Source organism: Sitophilus oryzae, unplaced genomic scaffold (genome assembly GCF_002938485.1).
Source record: "Sitophilus oryzae breed Bouriz unplaced genomic scaffold, Soryzae_2.0 scaffold_402_pilon_pilon, whole genome shotgun sequence".
In the NCBI taxonomy this organism is placed as follows: Eukaryota; Metazoa; Arthropoda; class Insecta; order Coleoptera; family Curculionidae; genus Sitophilus; species Sitophilus oryzae.
The window spans coordinates 1,524,168-1,551,246 of NW_022146977.1; the positions used below are offsets into that span (position 1 = coordinate 1,524,168).

Genomic DNA, 27,079 nt, shown 5'->3' on the forward strand with positions numbered 1-27,079 from the left:
TTTCGCCAGGTTTCACAAATATTTTCGCAATAAACGTTAGTAAGGTTTAGTTCAAAAATAACATACGCGCTATATAAAACCAGCTAATTAATTTATTAAGTTGCAACTACCGTATTTTTGCTACAAATTTAATTGCATTTGTATTGTAAGTATTTTGAGTAGAACGTATTTTTAAAAATGAAAATATATTTGTTAATAATTACAATGATATACAGGATGTTTCAAAACAAATGCGAAAAACTTCAGGGGGTGATTCCTTGTTCAAAATAAAGGGTAGTTTGCTTTATAAACGTTGGGTCAAAAGTCAACCATTAGGGAGATATCGCGGTACAAAGATGGCGGAAAAATAATGTTTTTATTTTTTATCTTGAAAACGAAAAGAGATAGACTAATGAAATTTTACGGAAGCATTACTTATGAAAACACACTTTCTGGTAATTTTTTCACTTTTTTAAAATGAGTGGAAGGGGTTGAAATAAACTACCCCTATCATTCTTGTTAATAAAGAAAAATCTTATCAAACACATGCAAAAATATAATAAAGAATCTAGTGGGCAGCTGTAATTTTTTTAGGAAAAAATCTAGTCGGCCGCTGTCACTTTTTAGGATGTTTCTAATATTGTTTTATTTATTACCCTACTGCAATACGTTATTATCTAGATTATTATTATTATCATTATTATCACTAGATTCTTAATCTAAAAATATTTTTAGTCCTGACATGTAATGCTTTACATTTTATTTTTTAATTTCAAATCCGTGAGTTTTATAAAAAAAATACAAGAGATAAAAAAGTTTCTAAACAAACTAAACTATCCAAATTAATTTTTTTGCATGTGTTTGATAAGATTTTTCTTTAAATTTCATTAACAAGAATGATAGGGGTAGTTTATTTCAACCCCTTCCACTCATTTTAAAAAGTGAAAAAATTACCAGAAAGTGTGTTTTCATAACAGTAATGCTTCCATAAAATTTCATTAGTCTATCTCTTTTCGTTTTCAAGATAAAAAATAAGAACATTATTTTTCCGCCATCTTTGTACCGCGATATCTCCCTAATGGTTGACTTTTGACCCAACGTTTATGAAGCAAACTACCCTTTATTTTGAACAAGGAATCACCCCCTGAAGTTTTTCGCATTTGTTTTGAAACACCCTGTATACCGGGTGCGTCTCAAAAGTGGCTCACCCCCTATAACTTTTTTATTTCTTCAGATAAAAAAACGAGATTTGGTATGTTAGTATACAACATAAATTAGGATTGATTGACGTATTCAATTGTTTTTGGTCACTTCCGGTTTCACCGGAAATGACTACAACTTTTGATTTTTAGATGGCACCCTCGGTATTTTTTTTTTTAATTTATTGGATAGAAAATGACATTCTGAATAGAATGACATATCGTATGTCAACTTTTGACATTATCGCTTAATAAAAAATCGTATTTTAAAATTCAATCTGGAGTGCCATGGCAATGTTAAAAACACTAATTCTTAATCAAGGAGCCTTGGAAAAATAGATTGGATCGTCTAATGTTATTAGTGTCTTGTCCTGGCCAATCAGAAAATGATCAAATCGTATTTTTAATCATATATCAATTTTTTCAAATGGAACGAGGGTGGCTCATTATCATATTTGGAAAAAGCATTTTTTTACGAATAATTTGATACCACACACTTGGTATTTCGGGTCAAATTTTCGTTACGAACCCCAAGTTATAATTTCAAATAAACCATATACAAAAATGTCAAAAGTTGACATATGTCGTCCTATTCAGAGTGTCATTTTCTATCGAATAAAGTAAAAGAATACAGAGGGTGTCATTTAAAAATCAAAAGTTGTAGTCATTTCCGGTGAAACAGGACGTAACCGAAAATAACTGAATACGTCAATCAATCCTAATTTATGTCATATACTAACATACCAAATCTCGTTTTTTTATCTGAAAAAATTGAAAAGTTATAGGGGCGAGCGACTTTTGAGACGCACCCGGTATAGATATTCAATAATAAATAAAATCTTAAATACTACATAAAATTTTCTAAAAATGGCATACAAAAATCATTTTTCAATAAAAAAATGATGTTTATATAAGCTTTGAAGCTATATATGTACTTATATCTCTCTTTTTTTTTAATTTTTCCTTCATTGAATCCAATCCAGAATGAGCCCACCACAAAGGTATATTTATTTAAGTCTACTAACTATTGGATAATTGATTCAGTGCCTTCTATTAAAAGATCAGCCTAGGGGCAGACTTTTGTTTACTTCATCAGCTGTACATACTTAGATATTGGGTTAGATTCCGTTTCATATTTTGTCGGTTGATTTTTGGTTTTAACTCTTTGATTTTTGGTATTATTTATTATTGTAGTGCAAAAAACTAATTATTTTGGTGTTTAAGTGACAGAAACTACTACCAGATATATGGTCACTCTCGGTTTCGCATAAAAAAATTGAAAAATTGAAAAATTACACGTTGTTTAAGTGATTTAACCTAAAAGTGCCCATGCATTTTTTACTTATCGTGATTTTTGTGTGTGTTTTTTAAGACTCTAACAATTCATCAATAAAGCTTAAGTGGAGTGTGTTTTTGGTGCTATGCCTCATCTTTGTTGTGTTCCTGGTCTGGTGGAAAGGATAGTTATACTAGGCAGCCTAAAGTATCTGGAAGAGCAAGAAAAGTGGGTACGGGTTATAAATCAAGAGAATTCTATTGAAAATATCTTTAATAAATTTAAAAATAATATTCTCCCATGATGGTATTAATGAAAACTGGACAATTATGTTTATTTTATTCATATTGGTGGAATCTCCACTCCAAGTGTTGTTGGTATGTTGGTTCAGCTTCGATAGATTCAAACACGTAAGTAGGTATTATGATCTAGGGAAAAATAAAGAATATGTGTATTAAAGATCATGAAAAAGATTATTATTTTGAGTTCAAATTTTAAAAAAGATTTTTGTAAAGACAAGACTGATACAGTTTAAAAGAAGAATGTGTTTTTGTTTGATAATATATAATGTATGTCAAGCATAACATATATTGGTTGAGTAATTTTTAATGAATAGTGTTGATAATTTATAATACCAAATTAATATCAAATATTTAAGTGATGGCTGAATACAATATGAATAAAATAATAAAATTGGTATATTTGCATAATACAAAATTAAGTTTTAAGAATAAAGGTGTTACTAAAAATACTAAGAAATTCATATTTCTTTGTTTTAATTGGTCTAATGTTATTTACATTTTACGTAAGAATTATACCGTATCATCGAAAAAAATCGGCGTCTAGTTGGCTTGGAAATGAACATCGATGACATTCCCTAAATAACTGTACACATAAAATAATTAACTAGAATTTTACAATCTTGGAAAATTTGATATTCTTGAACCTTGTTTCTAAATATTCTAAATTTTTTGATTTTCTTGGGATTTAGGTTCGGGAAAAACGCTGATTAAATTTTCATTTGGTTTTTCATTATTTTTATTTGGTTTAAAAAAAAACGTTTCGGTTAACATTATAGCCTTCATCAGTGTTGTGTCATATGAAAAAAATAGTGTCGAATATAATCCAAAAAATTACATATAAAATATTCACACCACGCACATAATGTTTACTGCGTACTCCATAGTCAATGTAGATAATTTTAGTGTTAAGAATAATAATTTTAAAAATATGTGGTCATCTTTTGATAAGTTTATATTAGTTTATTAATTGCAGTAAACATTATGAGGTGTGAATTATATTGTATATGTAATTTTTTGGATTATATTCGACACTATTTTTCTCATATGACACAACACTGATGAAGGCTATAATTAGCCGAAACGTTATTTTAAACCAAATAAAAATAATGAAAACCCAAATGAAAACTTAAATCAGCGTTTTTTCCCGCACCTAAAAAAATCCCAAGTTAAATAAAAAATTTTAGAATAATTTTATATATAAAATGCCAGCGATCTTCATTTCATAGCCATCGCTGACGCCTTTTTTTTAGATAATATTGTATTATTTGTAAATATAATTTTTCGAACATTGATACTTGCAAAATATACATATAAATTTTGTGAATGCAAATAATAATACATCACTATTAGTAGATATTGAATGTTTTTTGTTAAATTAGATCGATTTTCAAACCCTAAAATTTAAAATATATTTCATTTTACCCAATATCTTATGTACCTATACATTATTTGTATAGTAAAACATTTGCTGCATTTGTATGGTTTATAGTTTATTTGCCAAAGTATTTATTACTATAAATAGGTATATACGTTGTAGTTATTAACTGTATATTATGTATATTTCATGTAAACTATATCATTTTTAAAATACAAACCAAAAGTCTGAGGAATGATTATGTTTTCCATGTATTCTACAACATATTTATTAATCCGTTATATCTAACTAGCGTGACGTCATAAATCTCGCCCGTAGGCTGATCTTTTAATAGAAGGCACTGATTGATTTAAAAGTAAACATTCTTACTACATTCTAAAAATAAGCCTTAATTCAAAAATCCAGAAAAAAAATCAAAACATCAACAAATCATCTGTCAGTGTCAATGTTAGCACTGGATGACTCACACCGGTGCAATTTCGATATTTTCTCGCTTCCTGCTAACCCATTTGATATTTTTTCGAAAAAATTTCAGAGCTTCGCTGAGACTGGGGGGGGGTCCAAACGACACCAAATGAAATATACGTTTTGCGACATGTTTAGAGCGATGAAAGTTTGCTAAGCTGGCACCGATCGCCGAACTTATTTTTGTGCCATCCAATGTAAACAAGTGTGAGATCCGCAATTCCTAACACATTTTACTACGATACAATCGTCAACAAAAAAAACCAGATTTTGGGGAAAAAAACTTTTGGTTGTTCATTACTAAATGGTCCGATTGCTCCAAGGAAAGTAGAGTGCTTTTGTCATGGCATTGGCTGGTCTAGGCAGAAGAAGGGTGAGTACCAATATTTTTTTTTCGTTAAAAATGTTCACCAAGATGCAATCAAAAAAGTTTTAAAAATTTCAAGGATTGCTGAGTTTTTTTTTAGAAAATTAAAAAACTAATTACACTTTCTCCTAACCACTTTATTAGGGCTATCTGATAGTATTTTTAGATTTTCAAATTGGCTGATAATTTGTGAGATACAGAGCCCAAATTATTTTTTTTTTCAAATACGGACCTGCCTTTTTTATTTCATGCATGACCAACATGACAGACAGGCCAGAGACATCGATTTGTGACGTCACCGCACTAGTCCGGCTTTTGTATTGTGCCATATGGTGCTGCATATAGGTTTTGCATAAATAATAGTATTTATTGATAGTTTTGCCAGATATAAATATGAAAAATATTATACAGAAAGGTATTAAAAAATAACATTAACTTTTTATCGCGTTAAAGTAACTGAATAGCATTAAAATTTAGATCTAAAGCACGAATATTAATATGACATAAACTACAGCATAAGATGAAAAAATTAAATCTAGATAATAAAAAGCGTGTCCTAAAATTGCGTTAGCGAGTATTTAGCAACTAGTGATAATATACCTGTGATAAAAAGTTTCCAAATATTAAAAAATTTGAAAACTATACGTTTATCGACAAGTTAAGAAAATGTATTGTATATGATAACGGCAGAATACATTTTAAAGTTTAATTAAAAATAATTGTAAAAATTTGCGTAACATATTTAAAAAATGTGGATATCAGATAGAACTAACTATTAAGATTAAGTAATTTGTAGTTCGATGTTCATCAAGTAACCATCTCCATAAATCGTAAATAAAAAGATAATGATATCATTTTTTTTATATAAAATACTGAAATAAAGTACAAATTCATTTAATTTCTTTAAAATATATTTGCCATTTCATAATAATAATAATACTTTTCAATATTTATTTCATCCTGAATTTCCAAATCTTGTTTTCTTTCATCGGGACGTTTTCTCTTTATGGGAACATGCACAGAGGGTTCATAAGAGGGTTGATTTGGAAAAATTGTAGGCACAGCATGTTCTGTAGGTTTTGGACGTGACTTAGTTACAGTTAATATTGTTGGGAAAGAGAATGTAGACAGATCCTGAGGACTTATTATAATTGATGCTACAAGGCACAGGCACAGAACAATGTCGCGGAATTTTTTATTTCACAAAGTAAAAATAAAGAAACGAAAACTGTTTTACATAAAAATACACGTCACTTACGTTGGTTTAACACTATACACTAACACTAACGCTATTAGTTATGATTTTATATAAATTCCCCAACTTTTTTCTAGCACGGACACACAGCCGGCATTGCCGGTGTTACTACAATTTTTACCAAAAGTATGTTTTTTTTTGCGGGTTCAATGTTATGAATCGGATCTAGATAGTTCACTATTCACTCAAAATTATTTAGTATAATTTTATTAGCATAGAAACGCGTAAAAACACAGATTTGTTGCGAAACTAATGAAAACAATTGGTTTGTTTACGACTACTAATTCTGGACCACTTCGGTAGAACTGTCAAAACAGTCAGGCCTTGAATATGACGTTAGCCACGTTTCATGTTTTGAAAGAACTCGATCTCCCGAATACAACGTCACACTTTATACTTTTAAGTAAGCAATTTAAAGACATTATTTTTATTTTTTTTTTATTGTGAATTTAAAATCTCAATGTACGATCTAATAATATGCATCATATGAATCGTAGTTATTATAAATAAATCAAATATTTATAAAAAACAGAGCCGGACTTGAAATTCGTTTGTAAGAGACCGAGTTCTTTCAAAACATGAAATAAAAAAGGCAGGTCCGTATTTAAAATAATTAAGTTGGGCTCTGTATCTCACAAATTATCAGCTAATTTGAAAATCTAAAAATACTAAGTAGTAAGTTTTTCGCTACACGCTATCTAAGATCATAGAAAGGTTGGTTAAAAGAAGGCTGGTATCTTTTCTGTTTAAGTACAAAATACTTACTGAATATCAATTTGGATTTCTAAGCAACAAGTCCACAAATGAGGCTATGTTTTCCCTCCTTAATAAATTTTACTCCAGCCTAAACAACCATCACTCTACAGCAACAATTTTCTGTGATTTTTCTAAGGCGTTCGATTGTGTAAATCATAAGATCTTAATTAATAAACTGCAGCACTATGGGTTCAGGGGATCATCTCTCGAATGGTTTAAGTCGTATCTGAACAACAGAAGTCAACTTGTGAGGGTGGATACCACGTTGTCTTCTAGCAAGCCAATAGAATGTGGAGTACCACAAGGCTCAGTACTAGGCCCTATTTTGTTTCTTCTTTTTATTAACGACATTGCTAACATAAACATCAGTGGCAAAATATGTCTTTTTACGGACGACACTAGCTTCACTTGGAGCAACAAGGACATCGCGGCACTTCATAGGATTATATCAAATGACTTAATCACCATTAAATTTTCATGCGATTCGAACCTCCTGAGTCTCAACATTTCTAAAACTAAGGCTTTGTCGTATAAAAACTCGTTGCAGCCTTTTGTACTTAACAACACCACCATTGACGTCGTAAAATCTGTAAAATTCTTAGGGCTTGTTGTGGACAATTCTCTGAAATGGGACATACATATCGAAGCTTTGTCGAAAAAATTGAGCTCTGCCTGTTTTGCATTAAGGTCTGTTTCTAAGGAGCTTAACTTGTCAGTGGCTAGAACTGTTTATTATGCACTTTTTGAGTCGCACCTCAGGTATGCCCTTCCATTCTGGGGTGCGTGTTGTGCGACTCAATTTGACCGCATTTTCAGGCTCCAGAAGAGAGCTGTTCGATATTCACTGGGACTAAACAGCGGAACTCATTGCCGGGACTTTTTTAAAAAATTAAAAATATTGACTCTTCCTTCCTTATTTATATTTGAATATTGAATAAATGTTTATTTTAACAATAAGACTGACAATATTATTTGTATAATGTTTTGTATTATCTTTTGTTTGTTTGTTTGTGTACCTTGTATTTTTACTTTGTTTGTTAGTTTACCTTTGTCTACAAATTGAAAATTTTTTTGGCAATAAAGGCATTTATTTATTTATTTATTATTTATTTACTATCAGATAGTCCTAATAAAGTGGCTATCAGAATGTGCAATTAGTTTTTTGATTTTCTAAAAAGTAACGACAGGAAAAAATAAAATGGATTTTCAAAAAAATCCGTTTTTTTCCAAAAAACTCAGCAATCCTTGAAATTTTTAAAACTTTTTTGATGGAATCTTGGTGAACATCCCAAGGGCGGGGCAACTTTGCCCCAATTTAACTATCTTCGCATCTATTACGGTTTCCAAGATACCAATGCTCGCACCTCGAATTTGTAGCACCCTGTATAGTGATAATTTGAAAAGTAAATGATTAGTTAGAATATTGAGTTTTGTAATGGCAGCAACCTTAATAATATTTTCAAGATATATGAATTCTCCATTGAACATCGGAATAATATACTGGGTGTTCTATTTAAAATAGAGAAGTAACATGCTTTCAAATGTTACGAATATTCAATATTAATTTTGTGTCACCCTGTATAACTTTTCGGGTCAAATTTTAATTTGGTTTAACATACAATGGTTATTGCAATTAAATATCAGGTTATACAGGGTAAATAACAATTTACATAGATGTTATTGAAATTTAAAATGTGTTCTTCGTTTTCACAAAATTTGAAATATATCAAAATCCTTACGTTTTAGGCATATGCTTCTTTAATAAAACTCACCTTTATTTTTTATATAGAATCCGAAAATCAATTAATATATAGGGTGTTCCGTTACAAAAAAAACATATCTTTGACTCGTAACTTTTTTGGGGACACCCTGTAGAACTCTATGTATTTTTATAAAATGCTTTCAGTTCTTCTTCTTTGTTAACTTACATATTCTCCTAAAATTTCAAATATTTCGTGAAACATAGTACCCTATTATTTATCTTTTTGTTTCCTAGTACATTTTTGTTAATTTTAATTAATTAAATTGTATTATTATTTATTTAATTAGATACAGAATTATGTAAACAACAAAAATTATTAAACCGGTCAATATTATGCATTGTGGATTATGCTTATTAGCATGATGGGACCCTCAAAATATATACAATGTTTATTAATTAAATTATAACAAATTTAACTCTATTTCCAGGCATATTATTTTAAAATTAAAATCTATTTTAGTGAAATATAAATATAAACTTGTATTTGATGCCATTACTTGTCATACTTATATTAAAATATGTAAGGCATTTGGCTAGTATAACGATGGGAAGTTTTTAGTAAGCGTTAAATATATTTTCTGGGTATATTAAAAAGGTTTTGTTCACAGGATTTCTGTACCTTCATTTCATTACATGTCATTTTATAACTTCTCCATTTCTTTTCTCATACCCAGTACATTATTTTTTCAAATAATGTAATTAAAAATTATTTTTATTTTTTAGAGTTCATCAATAAAAAAGGAATTTACGGAAAAGGAACTTCAAGGTATGTATTTTTAACGAAATTAATTTGTAAAGAAAAACAAATATAGAAAATTTTCGAACAGAAATAAATTTAACGGCGCACATTTTGACAAATTTCCAGTATTTTTAGAAACAATAAAGTATTTTTGAACTGTTCAAAAACAAAATGTGGTCCGAGTGCGTGCATGTGTTCAAATTTATGGGCAAATAATACAGTTTCGTTTTTGTTTATACTAAATTAAAATAAAATGCCTATATTAAAGTTTGTTTTGCCAGTTCGAAAAGCTCAAAAAGGTAAAAAAAATCTAAAACACTTTATAAGAAATGTGTCTTGCTTTCATTTTAAAAGTTTCGTGCGATATTAGTGAGAAAAATATCTTATTCAGATTATTTGTGTTGTATATTTACAGCATATTTACTTACTGCCATTACTCGCCGACGAGTATTTAACACGTATCAGAGGATAGTTACGGATGGCGTTTTCTTTATCTCTCTTCCGCACTCCGGACCTTCAAATATGTCATTACTTTGTTGCCTCTTTGCTTTTTGGTTATCGTTGTTATCTGAGTTCACAATTCTTCTCCATTGCGTTCTGAACTGGTCGAAAAAAGTTAAGGATATTGTGTTTCCGCTAAGAAGAAAATTTTTCAGAAAAAATGTGTTATAGCTATTAATACTGTAACAATCTTTTTTTTTCTAGAGAGCTATTACTAACGCCTAACAGTCGGTCTTTTTTCTCTCGGGCGCCACCCCCAAAATTTAAAATGTTTGAGAGATCGCTTCGGCCAATACGGGTAGCTTTTCTACAGTGGAGAATCCAGGGAAATGGGGCAAAAGCCAGTTAAAGTCGAATATATTCCATAACGAGGTTTATTTAAATAAATTAATTATGAATCCAATATCTGCAAATAAATCAAATATGAAGAAAATATTAAAACATGAAATATCGCAAAATCTAACACAGAGAAATTAAATCAGTTAATTTCATGGTAAAACAAAAGAGGAACCTTAATTAACTCCTCCTCCGTAAAGGAATTTTTTACCATAAAAATAAAATCAAAAACTCTACTGTGCTGAAACTAAAATTTGTGATTACTAGAACTCTGATGGGGTATCTGGCGGTTACAAAAAAAAGAAAGAATGCGATTACCTTTTTTTCTGAAGGAAATCGGCGTCGGATCAAACGAAACGGTCTGGTTGTCTGAATCGCGTACAGCAGCCCGGAATCCGGTCACACTAATTATTCACGGTCAGGGATAAAGAAAACTTAAGAAAATCGGCGTCGCATCAAAACGAAACGGCCTGGTTGTCTATTCACGGTCAGGTATAAAAAAAACTTAAATGCTCGGTTTTTTTAACTATCTATACTCATAAATCGGAAATACGGTTTGCACTGATTTTAAATCAAATCTCTGGGACCACGATTTATACTTATTTAAAATCAAAAACGGAGGTACGGTACTTTTACTTTAAAACTCAAGAATTCGGTTTTTTACAGCAGCGCTGATAAAAAAAAAGGATCAGAATTGACTTAAACTCACGAGGTTTACTTAGAAAAGATCACCGGTACTTAGTCTCAACAGGAAGGCCCCCGTTTTCGCGCTCCCGTCGCTTAAATAATCTTTCCCGTCGGGAACCACGAACCACGTTCGGTTACCATCGTCCTACCTCCCATCAAGATTCCTTACAGTAAAAAAGAACGGTTTTTACCCGTCGATCCTACAAAAAACCATTTGCTGTTTGTACCAAAAAAAAACTTCAACGTCTCCATTAGCGATGGGAACTATCGAATGAATGAGACTATCGAATGGTTAATGAATGAATGATTTCAACTATCGAATGGTTTTATTCGAATAAAATCATTCATTCATTTGTATACTAAAGCATATGTGGCAACCTCGCCGTGCGACTAAATGGTTATCGTTGAGCCATGACTATCGAATGCTTTTGATAAATGAAATTTAGTATTCATTTGATTTTTGTATGCGTCAGTGCATTATTAGTTCTTCCAAATTTTTATAACTTCGCCGTATAAATACTGTGCTATTTTTGCGTTTATTAAAATAGTTAAAATACTAAAATAGTAGTTATTTTTTAATTTTATTTATTGACGATTGTGTGCATGTGCAGGTGGTCAAAATTTTTCCGAAAATTTGTGTGGTTTTCCGTAGTCCGATCATTCAATTATTTAATTTTATATGGTATATGGTCTATTTTTAATGGGAAATTTTGAGAAGTAGCAATTTTTAGAGAGATGAGATGAACTTACAATTAATTTTAAAAATACATATTTGTATTTTAGATGTTTTAATAATATGAATTAGTTGAACTTAATAATCATATTTAAGTAATGTTGTTAAGTAAATGGTTATCGAACTCAAACTATGGGGTGAGAAAATTTAAAATGAAAGTTTTACACGTGCCAATTTAAAAAAAAAAGTTAACGATGTTTGTATTTTGTTTATGCTAATTCTCTTACATGTAGTTTTTGCGAAGAAATATTTCATTTATTTTTTAAAGTAAATGCCAGTAAAAGTAAATATAATTTTTAAATAGTAATATAAAGCACCTAATATAAATAATTTTGATTTCTAATTTTTTATTTATATTTTCCTTCCATTACACTGCATGCTTAGAAAATTAATAAATGTTTATATTTCATGATTTTAAAATTTGTTGTTAATATAACAAATTAGTTCTGTAATTATTATTATTTAATAAACCAACGTTGCCAGGCACAAAAAATTTAGAGACTATATTATTTTTAAATAGGATCTAATATAAATAATTTTGACATCTAATTTGTTGTTTATATTTTGCTACTACTTAAAAAAAATATTTATATTAAAAGATTTTAAATTTTGTTGTTAATAGGTATAACAAATTATTACTGTTATTATTATTTATTAAACCAGTCTTTGCTTAAAAACATTAAAAATCATTTTCCTACATCCAAAATAACAAGTATTATTGCAGTGTAACAACAGAATATTAATAAAAAAATGCAGAATATATAGACATACTAACCCTAACTAACTAAAGCCAAACAATAATATTCTTTGCTAATATCAACTAATACCAAAATATGGCAACAGCGCCCTTCATAATGTATTTTCTGTGTAAATACTAGCACCTCAATAAAAAAAATAATGTGTCCTTATCTATATCTGACTCCGCAAAAAATCAAAGATGCCGGCTTCTTTCATAGCATTGCCACCGACCGCTGTCGGGTTTCTCGGAAAGAAACCTACGTCGCCGGGCGACAACTAAAATTCAGTTAATATTTTATTATAATCGATCCTGACAAATAAATGAATTTCATAAATGAATGAATTTTATAAATGAATGGTTTTTGCTGCCGAATTACTAGAATACAATATTTGAAGGCAGCTGACGGATCTATTCGATAATTTTTATTCGAATAGTTTTCAACGAATGTTTTCTTACTAAAACTATCGAATTATTCGAATGAATTGCAACTATCGAATGTTTCGATAGTATTCATTCGATAGTTCCCACTACTAGTCTCCATACAAATCGACGAAATATTTAACACAATTTTATCAGCAAATAATTTTTAGTATTAAAAGTATTTTTCAGTTTTAGACTATCATAATAGTTCTAAAAATAAAAATAAACCATACTAAGCTTGTCTGAGAATTATTTGTTACCATAATCCTTCAAAACAAATGAACATATTCAATTCTACTTATATACAGTATGGTTCATAAATCCACAAACGCTATCCGTCCTGGTGACGTCCATCTTCTTTCTGATAATTTTTCGGACGCGGTTTTTGAAAAGATCCAAAACTGATTAAACTATCTTCTAGCCTTTTAAAAATGGCTGGATTTGGTTGCTCGCGCTCTGGATACCGCTCAAAATATAAATCAGCTGCCATTTGCTTATGTTTGTTAGACTCAATATAACATTCTAACATATTATATTTCTCAAAATTTTCAAATTTACTCATTTTTTTATTATTTAAAATACACACACTTCAATCTGTTGAAATGAAATGTCACGTATCCATCAAAGGTATGTCCCGATCACCGTGACAACCGTTTACTTTGTTACTCGGCGCGGCCTACTATCTACTAAGTAGATATTTTAAGAAAAATTTAAAATGTTGAGGTTAATAGTGAAAATAAATATAGTGTGTTATATATTTTCGAGAAGCCCATGCCAAGCTGAATAAGAAAATTTAAAAATATACAGGGGGTTCTATTTAAAAAAACATAAGTATAGTTAATATCTCAAAAAATATTTTTTGCGAAAAAAGTCTGACTACGAATGTATAATCCATTTTTCCGTGGTTGCTGAAATAAACAAACTATCGAACATCTTCAAAAAGTAAAAAAATTGAGAATCCCCTGTAGCTTCGAAACCGATCAAGATAGCCACGATCCGTTTGCGCCATTGTAATTTTTTCAAAAAAAGAACCCGAGACTGGAGCATCAAAATTTGTATATTTCTCACGGCTTCCTAGATACCCTATAGAAACAACCAAAATGGTCCACCCTGTACATTTTTGATGATAATGCTTTTTATTTGTTTGGGTACAATTTTTTATGTTTACAAACAGTATTTTTTTTAAACACACACGACATAGGTATTAATAGTTATAACACATTTTTTCTGAAAAATTTTCTTCCTAGCTAAAACACGATATCCTTAACTTTTTTCGATTAGTTTATTATGCGCTGCTTATCCCGTTTAAATTTTCGTGGAAAATATCAAAATATCATTGTTTCTTTTGAGTTGTCCACCCGGTGTCCTCTTAACATCTACAAACTCAACGTAAAGAAGAGATTTCGGTAGGCGGTTTTCTTGCATCCTGCATGCGTGACCAGCCTAACTTAAGCGGGATTTAGTAATCATGACTTCGGAGCTCTCGCAGCTAGGTTTTTCAAAGACCGATACGTCTGAGACATGGTTATCAGTTCCATCTCTAATAAATCATAGCCGAGACCTAACAGGTGTTGAAAGCATTTTTAATACGTTGAAAAATATGTTCCTAGTCATTAATCAAGTTATAAAATGCACCTATACTGCCATAAATAATTAGTGATGATCGTCCAGACGTGAAGTAGCCCGTCCACGAACATTACTTTTTATAATTTTAGCAGCCAGTCGATATTTTCAGCCGCTAATATATGCACCATGCGATTAACTGCCAAGAATATAATTTAAAATACATTATCCACCTGATGCTTGCTAATCGTACAACAAGTAAATCTCCGTAAATCATCTTTATAGGTCTATTAAGTAAGTATACATGCTTCACAAACATAATATATTCCTACGCAGCACAATATCAATATTGTATACATTCTAGCCAAATTAAGTCATATGCTTTAGGTAATACACGCTTTATTAAGAATAATTTTGAAAGAGAAAAAATATATAAATCGTTTTTCCAGTATCCAAATAAAAAAAATACATGGTATCCCATATAATATGCACACTACAGGGATCACGTAAACAAGAAGCAAAGATGATTAAATTAACCCTTTATAGGGCAGTACTAATTATTTTCTAGTTTGATCAAATTGACTTAAAAAATATATAAAAAAAATGTGGCTAAAAATTTAGTGAACACCATAACTCCTTCCCATGATTCACTTTCATATCTCCCTAAAGCAAATGAGAATTTACACAGTTTCTTCCTCACGCCCGTAGCATTAGATGAGCTCCGTAGTACAATTAATAGTATTAAAAACAAATCCTCATCTGGGACTGATGGGCTTACTCTCAAAATGTTCTCTGAACTTCCTGAATGCACATTAAACCATCTTACTACTTCAATTAAGGAGTCATTCCAAAAAGGAGTTTTTCCAAACTGCCTTAAGACAGCAATAATTATTCCTCTGTATAAAGGAGGTGATAAAGATGAAGCTTCGAACTATCGCCCAATTGCACTCCTGCCCACATTATCTAAGATCATTGAAAGATTGGTTAAAAAAGGTTTCTATCTTTTCTCCTTAAATATAAAATACTTACTACCCATCAATTTGGATTTCTAAGTAACAGTTGCACAAATGATGCTATGTTCGACCTTTTTAATAATGTATACTCTAGCCTGAATAACCATCACTCTACAGCTACAATTTTCTGTGATTTCTCTAAGGCTTTCGATTGTATAAATCATAATATCTTAATTAACAAATTGCAATACTATGGTTTCAGGGGAGTGCCGCTCGAATGGCTTAAGTCATATCTTGGCAACAGAAGGCAGCTTGTGAGGACTGATACGTCTATGTCTTCTTGTAAGCCTATAGAATATGGTGTCCCTCAGGGTTCAGTACTTGGCCCTATTTTGTTTCTGGTGTTTATCAACGACATTGCAAATCTAGACATTAGCGGTAAAATCTGGCTCTTTGCGGACGATACTAGTTTCACTTGGAGCGGCCCAGATGTTGCGGCGCTATATGATACTATATCCAATGACTTACGCACCATTAAGTCTTGGTGCGATTCTAATCTCCTATGCCTCAACCTATCAAAAACTAAAGTTTTGTCATATAAAAAGTACTATACAACCTTTTGTACTTAATAACACTACTATTGACGTCGTGGACTCTGTGAAATTCTTAGGACTTCTTGTAGACAACTCGTTAAAATGGGACTTTCACATTGAAGCTCTATCAAAGAAACTAAGCGCTGCCTGTTTTGCGCTAAGATCAGTTTCTAAGGAACTTAACTTCTCAACCTCTAGAATAGCCTATTATGCCCTTTTTGAGTCACATCTTCGTTATGCCCTTCCATTCTGGGGTACTTGCTGCGCAACAAAATTTGATCGTGTTTTCATACTTCAAAAGAGAGCAGTTCGATATTTATTGGGACTGAACAGTAGAACTCACTGCCAGAATTTCTTTAAAAATTTGAAAATACTGACTCTTCCTTCTTTATTCATTTTTGAATCCGTTTGCTTAATCCGCAAGCACATACCTGCTATTCCCGAAAAGCCATCTCATAACTATCCACTTAGGAATGCAGAGCACGATCTTTATCTGCCAACCCGAGCTCAGAACTAGTTAAGGGTTCAATACTGTACAATGCCAAAAAAATGTACAATCATCTGCCTTTGAATATCAAATCGCTTTCGTTCTTTCCCGCATTTCGCAAGGCTCTAAAATCATACCTACTGGAGAGAGCCCTATATGCGGTAAACGACTTTTTTGTTGATGTTTAATTATGAACAATTTTGAATTTTAAAATTTTTATCATCTCACACACTGGTCAAAGGTCAAGTATTTAATATTCTATAACTTTAAAATTATATCTATTTACTGCGTACTGTTCTGAAATTTTCCATGTATATTCTTTTCGTAATTTTAAAGACTTAAATTTTTTTGAATTGTATTATTTGTATTGTGTATTTTTTGTTGTTTGTATTTTTTTGCGATTTTGTTGTTTGTGAGTGCTTTGTCGATGAAGCTGTTTTGGCTTTTTGCACAATAAAGCGTTGTTTGTTTGTTGTTTGTTAAACTAGCACAAAGGAAGCATATTTTCTTAATAACATTTTTCAAAAAGTTAACAAATAAGGGAGTTGGGGGGTGGTGGTGGTCGATTTTTCAACCAGAGCCTGTTAAAGTAAATAGATAATATTTACTGATCTAATACATACAGGGTGGCCCATCGAAAACGTTCCGCAAGGCATAACGGCTAAGGTATTCTTTTTTTCAAAAAATGCAAAAACACGTCAATTTTGTTTGTGAGGGGGACAACTTTTGCCCCAAAAATGATTGCAAAATCTTCAACCCTCCAAGCGGGGGTGTCATCCCCCAACTTTTTTCAAATGGGAAGGGGGTCAAGTAGCGTCGCAATGAAAAGAGCTTTCTATTCTCTATATTTCCCCGCCTCGTTTTTGAAAATCGGCCGAGTCATTGAGAAAATATGAAGGATTGAAATTTGAAAAGTTTATTTAAACATTTATCAGAGTAAATGATAAGGATAAATTCCTTCGATTGATTTGAGTTTTTTTCATATTATTTCTAGATGTTTACGCAGTTTTTCACTTGCCATAAGGTTGAACGATCATTCGTTCACTCATAGTTTCACAAAATTGCAAGCGACGATCAAAATCGTCTTCGTTGAGTTCTTGTACCAACTGAATTTTGTACGAGTGGAACTTGTGTTTTTTTAATATACTTTAGACACTTGTACGATTCACGCCGGTCTCATTGGCTAATTTTCTTGTACTCAGCGTACTATCCATGGCAATTTGGCCCAATACGAATACCTGCATAGCTTCATTTACTACAGGATTTTCCCTCTGCCTCTTTCTATTCATAACGGCACGGAACCAGTTTCGCGAAATTTTGTTACCAACTCGCGAACAATTTTGCCATCAAGGTATTTGTCAAGATGGCAATCATTGAATATCTGCGCAACCCGATTGCCACATTCATTATTTTTATAATAAAGTTCGATTATTTCTACTTTTTCTGCAAGTGAGTACACCATAATTATTAAAAAGTTAAACGATATTGAGAAGAACTTGCATAAGTCACTGAACAGCTATCTAGCAACTACCGCACCTGGGGCCTGTAACTAGTAGTGGGAACTATCGAATGAATACTATCGAAACATTCGATAGTTGCAATTCATTCGAATAATTCGATAGTTAGTAAGAAAACATTCGTTGAAAACTATTCGAATAAAAATTATCGAATAGATCCGTCATCTGCCTTGAAATATTGTATTCTAGTAATTCGGCAGCAAAAACCATTCATTTATAAAATCCATTCATTTATGAAATTCATTTATTCGTCAGGATCGATTATAATAAAATATTAACTGAATTTTAGTTGTCGCCCGGCGACGTAGGTTTCTTTCCGAGAAACCCGACAGCGGTCGGTGGCATTGCTATGAAAGAAGCCGGCATGTTTGATTTTTTGCGGAGTCAGATATAGATAAGGGCACATTATTTTTTTATTGAGGTGCTAGTATTTACACAGAAAATACATTATGAAGGGCGCTGTTGCCATATTTTGGTATTAGTTGATATTAGCAAAGAATATTATTGTTTGGCTTTAGTTAGTTAGGGATAGTATGTCTATATATTCTGCTTTTTTTATTAATATTCTGTTGTTACACTGCAATAATACTTGTTATTTTGGATGTAGGAAAATGATTTTTAATGTTTTTAAGCAAAGACTGGTTTAATAAATACTAATAACAGTAATAATTTGTTATACCTATTAACAACAAAATTTAAAATCATTTAATATAAACATTTTTTTTAAGTAGTAGCAAAATATAAACAAGAAATTAGATGTCAAAATTATATATATTAGATCCTATTTAAAAATAATATAGTCTCTAAATTTTTGTGTGTGGCAACGTTGGTTTATTAAATAATAATAATTACAGAACTAATTTGTTATATTAACAACAAATTTTAAAATCATGAAATATAAACATTTATTAATTTTCTAAGCATGCAGTGTAATGGAAGAAAATATAAATAAAAAATTAGAAATCAAAATTATTTATATTAGGTGCTTTATATTACTATTTAAAAATTATATTTACTTTTACTGGCATTTACTTTAAAAAATAAATGAAATATTTCTTCGCAAAAAACTACATGTAAGAGAATTAGCATAAACAAAATACAAACATCGTTAACTTTTTTTTTAAATTGGCACGTATAAAACTTTCAATTTAATTTTCTCACCCCATAGTTTGAGTTCGATAACCCCATTTACTTAACCACATTACTTAAATATGATTATTAAGTTCAACTAATTCATATTATTAAAACATCTAAAATACAAATATGTATTTTTAAAATTAATTGTAAGTTCATCTCATCTCTCTTAAAAATTGCTACTTCTCAAAATTTCCCATTAAAAAATAGACCATATAAAATTAAATAATTGAAAGATCGGACTACGGAAAATCACACAAATTTTCGGAAAAATTTTGACCACCTGCACATGCACTCAATCGTCAATAAATAAAATTAAAAATAAGTACTATTTTAGTATTTTAACTATTTTAATAAACGCAAAAATAGCACAGTATTTATACGGCGAAGTTATAAGAATTTGGAAGAACTAATAATGCACTGACGCATACAAAAATCAAACGAATACTAAATTTCATTTATCAAAAGCATTCTATAGTCGTGGCTCAACGATAACCATTTAGTTGTACGGCGAGGTTGTCACATATGCTTTAGTATACAAATGAATGAATGATTTTATTCGAATAAAACCATTCGATAGTTGAAATCATTCATTCATTAACCATTCGATAGTCTAATCATTCGATAGTTCCCATCGCTACCTGTAACACAAGACCTACAAGTGCTACACTTAAACGCTTTTGGATATAGACTTGTAAAGTTTCGTAACACACGGCAACTTGTACTTACCTGTGTAGGACTTATAATTACGGAAAATATTTTACAATTGTAGTTCTGTTCTGTAACTCAAAGATAACACTTGTAAGTTTATGTTACGCATTCCATTACAATTGTAGGAAAATTTTAACCATGCTTAAAAGGTGGGTACAAAATTCTACAAGAAACAGTTTAGAAGAAGTCGTTGCTTTATTCACACGTCTAGCGCAATGTGGTCAAGTTCAAGTGATGACGAAAATGTTGAAAAAAGTTTGCCATATCGATTCAGAGAGAGAACTGACTTTGCATTCCTTTCCGATAAAGAATTTGAGGAGCGATTTCGACTAAGTAGAGCGCAATGCCAGGATCTCGTAGAAGACCTCTCCCGGGAGCTACAAAAACAGCAGTAATCGGTGGTATGGGCTGCAGCCTCTACAGAAAATGTTGATTGCACTACACTGGTTAGGCAATGGGGGACAAATTTTTCGCATTATCCAATTTTAACTAAAATAGGAGATTTAAAGAATAGATACTAACAAATACTCCGTTCTTCAGCGATATATGAAAAAGAAACAAAAGCTTTCACTATACTATAGTCATAGTATATGTATGTGCAAGCTAATAGCAGGCTAAATTATTATGGATTAGTAGGTATTTTTTTGCAAAACACTCTATGATTATAACATACACTAACAAAACAGATACGCGATTAGAAGCTTTCTGTTTTTGTAATTTTGAGAATCTGTTTTAATCCAAAATACAACATAAAAACACTGCACTCTTCTTTAGATTTTGCCAAAGGGTATCTCTTGCGCATGTCCAATCTTTCTCTAAGGGCATTAAGCATACGCTTTGAGGACGAGAAGCTAACTCTTTCCATTGCTTCACCTTGTCTTTTTTTCGAAGAGTATCCGAGAATGCCCCAAAAAGAACCTCTTTATTTTCTTTAATTTGCATAAGCCATTGCATTTTTCTAGCAAACACCGCTTGTTTCGAAGACATTTTTACCAAAATTAATTTTAGAACGAACTTGTCTAAACAAGTCCTTTATCCCCATACGCAATAATACACAAACGAACGTTACCGATCTAGTGCGTCCGTCCTACAACTCTTGTGCGCTTTAGCTACACTTGTTAGAAATATTCGCCGTTATTACAAGGCATTTTGAGAACTTTGTGTTACAGAAATTAACACGAATTGTAGCCACAAGTGAATCTTCAACAAGTTCTACACTTGTTACAGTTGTAGATTTTGAGTTACAGGCCCCTGATCGTTCAACCTTGTGGCACGTGAAAAAATGCGTAAACATCTAGAAATAATAAGAAAAAACAGCAAATTGGTCGAAGGAATTTATCGTTATCATTTACTCTGATAAATGTTTAAATAAACTTTTCAAATTTCAATCCTTCATTCTTCTCAATGACTGGACCTATTTTCAAAAACGAAGCCGGAAAGTATAAAGAATAGAAAGCTCTCTTCATTGCGGTACTCCCCTTCCCATTTGAAAAAAATGGGGGATGACACCCCGCTTAAAGGGTTGAAGATTTTGAAATCATTTTTGGGGCAAACGTTGTCCCCCTCACAAACAAAATTGACGTGTTTCTGAATTTTCTGAAAAAAAAATTACCCCGGCCGTTATGCCTTGCGGAACGTTTTCGATGGGCCACCCTGTATAATGTATAAACTGTATGAATCAAAAATCAAAAGTAAGGAAAAAAGCTTGAGAACTTAAATCTCCTTAATATATTTATTTATTTTCCAGAATTAAGAACAGCGTTTGACCTATTGGATCGCAATCAAGATGGAAAAGTCACCACTAGAGAATTTAAAATAATGTTAAATAATTTAGGTATAGACGTAAAGGAAACCATAATAGAACAACTAATTAAAAGCGCTAGCCATGCGGGTAAGTAATCAAAATTGTAAAAAATCTGTTATCGAAATTTAAAATTTTATCCTTCATTTTCACAAAATGTGAAATATGTCAAAATCCTTAGATTTTAGGTATATGCTTCTTTAGTAAAACTCTTTAAACCTTTATTTTTTTTCCTAGAATCCGAAAATGAACTAATATATAGGGTGTTCCATTAGAAAAAACACAACATTGATGTGTAACTTTTTTTGGGGACACCCTGTATAATCCTATATATTTTTTATAAAATGCTTTCAGTTAACCTACATGTGCTACCAAAATTTCATTTCGATATAAACAATATTAAACAATATTTTTTATTTTCCTTTTTTGTAATTAGTATCAGGCATTATTTTCCATATGTGTTTTAGGTAAAGAATTAATTGACGAGAATGATTTTCTCAAGTTCGTCAAGCAAATTCAAGATTTGTTTCCGGTGAGGAATAATACGTCGGAAGACGAAGAACAAGACTTGTTGGCGGCGTTTAAAGTTTTCGATTTGGACAATGACGGTTACATCACAAAAGACGAACTACGAATAGCGATGGAGATGATAGGAGAGGAGATTTCGGAGGATCAGCTAAACCATATTATGGAAATCGCCGACACTGACAAGGATGGAAAAATTAACTACAGAGGTGCGTTTTTAGTATTCTAAATACTTTCGTTTAGCTGAAATCTGTTATATAAAAAATGACTTTATACAGGGTGTTTCAAAACAAATGCGAAAAACTTTAGGGGGTGATTCCTTGTTCAAAATAAAGGGTAGTTTGCTTTATAAACGTTGGGTCAAAAGTCAACCATTAGGGAGATATCGCGGTACAAAGATGGCGGAAAAATAATGTTTTTATTTTTTATCTTGAAAACGAAAAGAGATAGACTAATGAAATTTTATGGAAGCATTACTGTTATGAAAACACACTTTCAGGTAATTTTTTTACTTTTTTAAAAAGAGTGGAAGGGGTTGAAATAAACTACCCCTATCATTCTTGTTAACGAAATTTAAAGAAAAATCTTATCAAACACATGATAATTTCAGTTATTATAAGTGCGAAATTTGGATTTTTTAAACTAAAGAAAAATATAAGTTAGTTAAAACAGAAGATTTTAGAAAGAAACTGAGTTTTTAATTTTTTTCATATTGTTCCACCACTTCAAAAAATTCCTGAGTGTAGAGAAGTATAAAAGACATATTCTGACGATTTTTAGTGAGTGACATATTTCACAAAGGTTAAAAAAATGAACATTTTAGTTTTCTTTCCTCCACTAAAAATCGGCTTTTCGTTTAGGAATCATGATCATATTATTTTTTCATGTCTTAGACTTATAAGAATTAGAAAAAAAATAATCAATAATTAATTTTTAATTTTACTATACCAATAAATGAACATTGGATTTAAGATGTCCCCAAAGAAAGAAGTCTAAGGGTGTTAAATCCGGTGATCTTGGAGGCCATTCAGTTGGTTCACTTCTGCCAATCCATGTACCCGGAAATGTCTCGTTTAACCACTGTCGCACCGGAAGAAAACAAGGTGGAGCACCGTCCTTCTGGAATATTAACAAACCCTCCTATAAAAGTGGATTACCCTCTGCATCAATTTGAGTTTCATTTTATTTATTCATCAATTGAATAAATAACTTGGGAAAAGAAACGTTAATGGTTATGATGTTTTCTGTTTATTAATATTTCGACCCCCCTAGAAAAATGTAATGGCTACGTCCATGTTACCACCTAATCTTCTAATCATTTATACTACAAAGAGACCCATTGCAATAATTTTTGTGTAAACAGACTAGCCTGAAAACCAAAATCTCAATGCGGGCATATTTAATTATTGTTTCTGCAACTTTGGAACGGGATTATTCGGAAACCTCTGGACAAAAAGCAACAAAGTAGGATATCATTGAAAAGAGAATTAAAAGCCCTTTAAAACGATGTTCATATTTTTAACTGCAAGAAAGATATTAATGGTGGGAAGTTTTCAAATTGATACAGTGTATAATCAGGTCTATAATTAGTCCCTCACTTCTGAGAACCACTATCTAGACTATCTAGCACAGAATATCTAGCTACGCAACAGAAAAATACTGGAAATGAAAGAGCTAAAATTGCACAAATAGAATACTAGATGGCGCGACAATATCATAATCAGAATATAATTGGAAATTTTGAACATTCGGTTTTGGATCGACGGCACGTCGACGGCCTTGTAGCTTGGCTATATATGCACAGTTGCCAGATTCGAAAAGACTTTAATTGGCACTACCTTATAATGTTAACTAAGAAAATAACTTTAATTACCTTTCCTTTAAAATTAATAATATACTGGGCGATTGATAGTGATATTTATTAATGCTGGAACGTTTATTTTAAAAAGTCACACAGGTACAATTAATAAATATATTAGTTCGGCATAAAAGTTGCTGTCACGACATCGTACAATAAATTAAAATTCGTAAAATTAATTTAATTAAACAAATCTTTATAAAGCAACGCAAGTATACCAAATTTGGGCCCAATCGAACTCCAGAAAATGATATCATAATATTGTACTATATTATGGTACCACTCCATATGCCTCATAATATTGCAATGTCACCGAAGATCCGTAGTATACCAAATTTAAACACAATCGAACGCCAGGAAATAAAAAAGGTACCACTTTATATGTATAAAGGTAACCACCTTATATGGGTACCACTTTATAAGTTCAAGTCCAATCGAACGCCAGGAAATGGTATCGTAATATGGTACTACATTATGATACCTCTTGATATGCTTCATGGTACCATAATATTGCAATGTCATCAAAAATACGCAAGTATATATAAAATATGAGCTCAATCGAACGTCAGGAAGTGGTATCATAATATGGTGCTATAAAAGGTGCCACTTTATATGCATCATAGTACCATCATATTACAATGTCACCGAACATACGTGGTATACAAAGTTTAAGCCCAATCGAACACCAGGAAATGGTATCATAATATGGTACTTGGTACTATATTAAGGTACCACTTTATATATATTATGGTACCATAATATTGCAATGTCATCAAAAATATGCAAGTAAAATCAAATATGAGCCCAATCGAACGTCAGAAAGTGGTATCGCAATATGGTACTATATTAAGGTACCATTTTATATGCATCATAGTACCATCATATTTTACAATGTTACCGAAGATACTTAGTATACCAAGTTTAAGTCCAAAGGAACCCCAGGAAATGGTATCGTATATGGTACTATTATGGTACCTCTTGATATGCTTCATGGTACAATTATATATCAAATATGAGCCCAATCGAACGTCAGGAAGTGATATCATAATATGGTACTATAGAAGGTACCACTTTATATTTATGCTCCATGGTACTATAATATTACAATATCACTGAAGATACGTAGTATACCAAGTTTAAGCCCAATCAAACGCCATGTATCGTAATATGTCATAAAAAATACGCAGGTATATATCAAATACCGTATAATAGCGAAAAAAACGGCGTCCAGTTGGCTGGGAAATGACGATCGATAACATTTCCCATATAAATTTACATATAAAATTACAGCGATTTTCATTTCATAGCCTAACGCCGTTTTTTCGCGATCATACGGTATGAACACAATCGGACGTCAGGAAGTGGTATCATAATACTAGAACAATACTTATTATATTGTCGCCGAATTACAATCAAAATTCAGGATTCAATTATAATCAAACGTCAGAAAGTGATTGTAATTCAGCTCTTAAGATTTAACTCCAACTAACATGGCAAGTTAAATACATAAAAGTTTGAAAAAAGAGCACTGATCTATTTTAATATGTTTAAATGATGTAGCCAAAAATATTTAAACTCGGTAGCAAATTTGAAGGTAGGCTTTATCGGAAGTTTTACAATATGAATTACACAATGGCAACACTGCACAAAATTCTTTTAAATTTCATTTGTAGAAAACTGTTTTCTTTTAAATTTATCGCCCTCTATTATGTAGTAGCTAAACTACCGCATCAAAATATCTGATTTGGAGACAGGCTTTAAAACCCTGTCTCCTTTTGATACCTACGAATTTATAAATGTAACGAGGCTTCTGTTGCGTAGTTAGATATTCTGTGCTATCTAGATAACGATTTTTTTAAATTTTGTGTGTGTTAAACAATTAATGTTAATAACAAGACCCTAATTTTATTTTTATTTTTTCAGAATTTTCTCACCTTATGACTGAAGGACACAAATTATAAAAATAAAAGATAATGAAAACACAGTGAGACTTACCAGTCCATATTCGTTTTTATTGTCAACTAATGGGCTGAAGGCTGATATATATATTTTTATTTCTCCTTGATACATGTTGATATTCTATATAAATTGCATTTTGACAAATAGAAGAAAAAAAGGTTCTATAGAGTATTATTAAACAAATTATTATAAGTACTTTAATAATAAAATTTATTTTTTAATTTATCTACACTATGTTTTTCTCCCAATTTTAATGATTGAGAAGGATTTAAATATTTTAGCATTGTACATAAGCTTTAGAGCTATAATTAGTTTTATAAATGTAAATAAAATAAAATAAATACTTGTAACTTTATTTTTACTTATTTCAATAGTATGTATAAATAAAGTAAAAAAAAGAAATGACTGAAAAACTTTTTTGGGAATGTACATTTTCAGTTAATTGTATAAAGCAAAAAAATAAAAAACAAAAATTAAAAATTTTGATTTTCAAATATTTTATAGTGAAAAAAGTAAATCAATAATATACAGGGTTGTTCACCACATACGACACGGAGCATTGTAGCTAAACGATTAGATTTTTACAAATTGTAAGGTTTGGGTTCGTTGAAGGACTATTAGAGCTACAATCTAAAAATATTTTTACAAGATACAGAGTGTCCCAAATAAGTTAAAACTATTATAGTTGTATTTTTTTAAATGGAACACCCTGTATATTATTATATTTTTAGATTCTACGATTAAAATAAAGGTAAATTTGATTAAGGTTTATCACACTTAAACCTTACCGTTTTTGTAATATTTTCAATTTTATGAAATTGCAGTAAAAATTTTAAGGCTTCATTTCTCCAAGGGTATCTTCTTGGGTAAGGCTTCTCCATTAATCAAATTTACCTTTATTTCAGTCGTAGAATCTAAAAATAGAATAATATACAGGGTGCTCCATTTAAAAAAATACAACTATAATATTTTTTACTTATTTGGGACACTCTGTATCTTGCAAACTTATAATTTGTAAAAATCTGATCGTTTAGCTACAATACTCCGTGTCGTATGTGGTGAACAACCCTGTATAATCATTTTTTTA

At 31.0% G+C, this 27,079-nt stretch overlaps 1 protein-coding gene across 2 annotated transcripts; it reads left to right on the forward strand.

The window, feature by feature from the left end:
- Positions 1–26,347, forward strand: LOC115885565 (calcium-binding protein E63-1). Of its 2 annotated transcripts, XM_030904515.1 has the most exons (6): positions 1–145; positions 4,667–4,969; positions 9,460–9,502; positions 21,597–21,740; positions 22,118–22,384; positions 25,957–26,347. In XM_030904515.1, exons 2-6 carry the CDS (start codon positions 4,940–4,942, stop codon positions 25,992–25,994), a joined length of 522 nt encoding a protein of 173 aa, XP_030760375.1. In that variant the 5' UTR covers positions 1–145; positions 4,667–4,939; the 3' UTR covers positions 25,995–26,347. The 2 variants fall into 2 exon arrangements, with proteins under 2 accessions (XP_030760375.1, XP_030760376.1); XM_030904516.1 differs by lacking the exons at positions 1–145; positions 4,667–4,969; positions 9,460–9,502 and adding an exon at positions 9,652–9,774.
- Positions 26,348–27,079: the final 732 nt, after the last annotated feature.

Coding starts and splice junctions, on each gene's coding strand:
- LOC115885565 (XM_030904515.1), top strand. CDS start 4,940: ATGGCATTGGCTGGTCTAGGCAGAAGAAGG. Junction 4,970..9,459: donor CTGGTCTAGGCAGAAGAAGG/GTGAGTACCAAT, acceptor TTTATTTTTTAG/AGTTCATCAATAAAAAAGGA. Junction 22,385..25,956: donor TGGAAAAATTAACTACAGAG/GTGCGTTTTTAG, acceptor TTATTTTTTCAG/AATTTTCTCACCTTATGACT.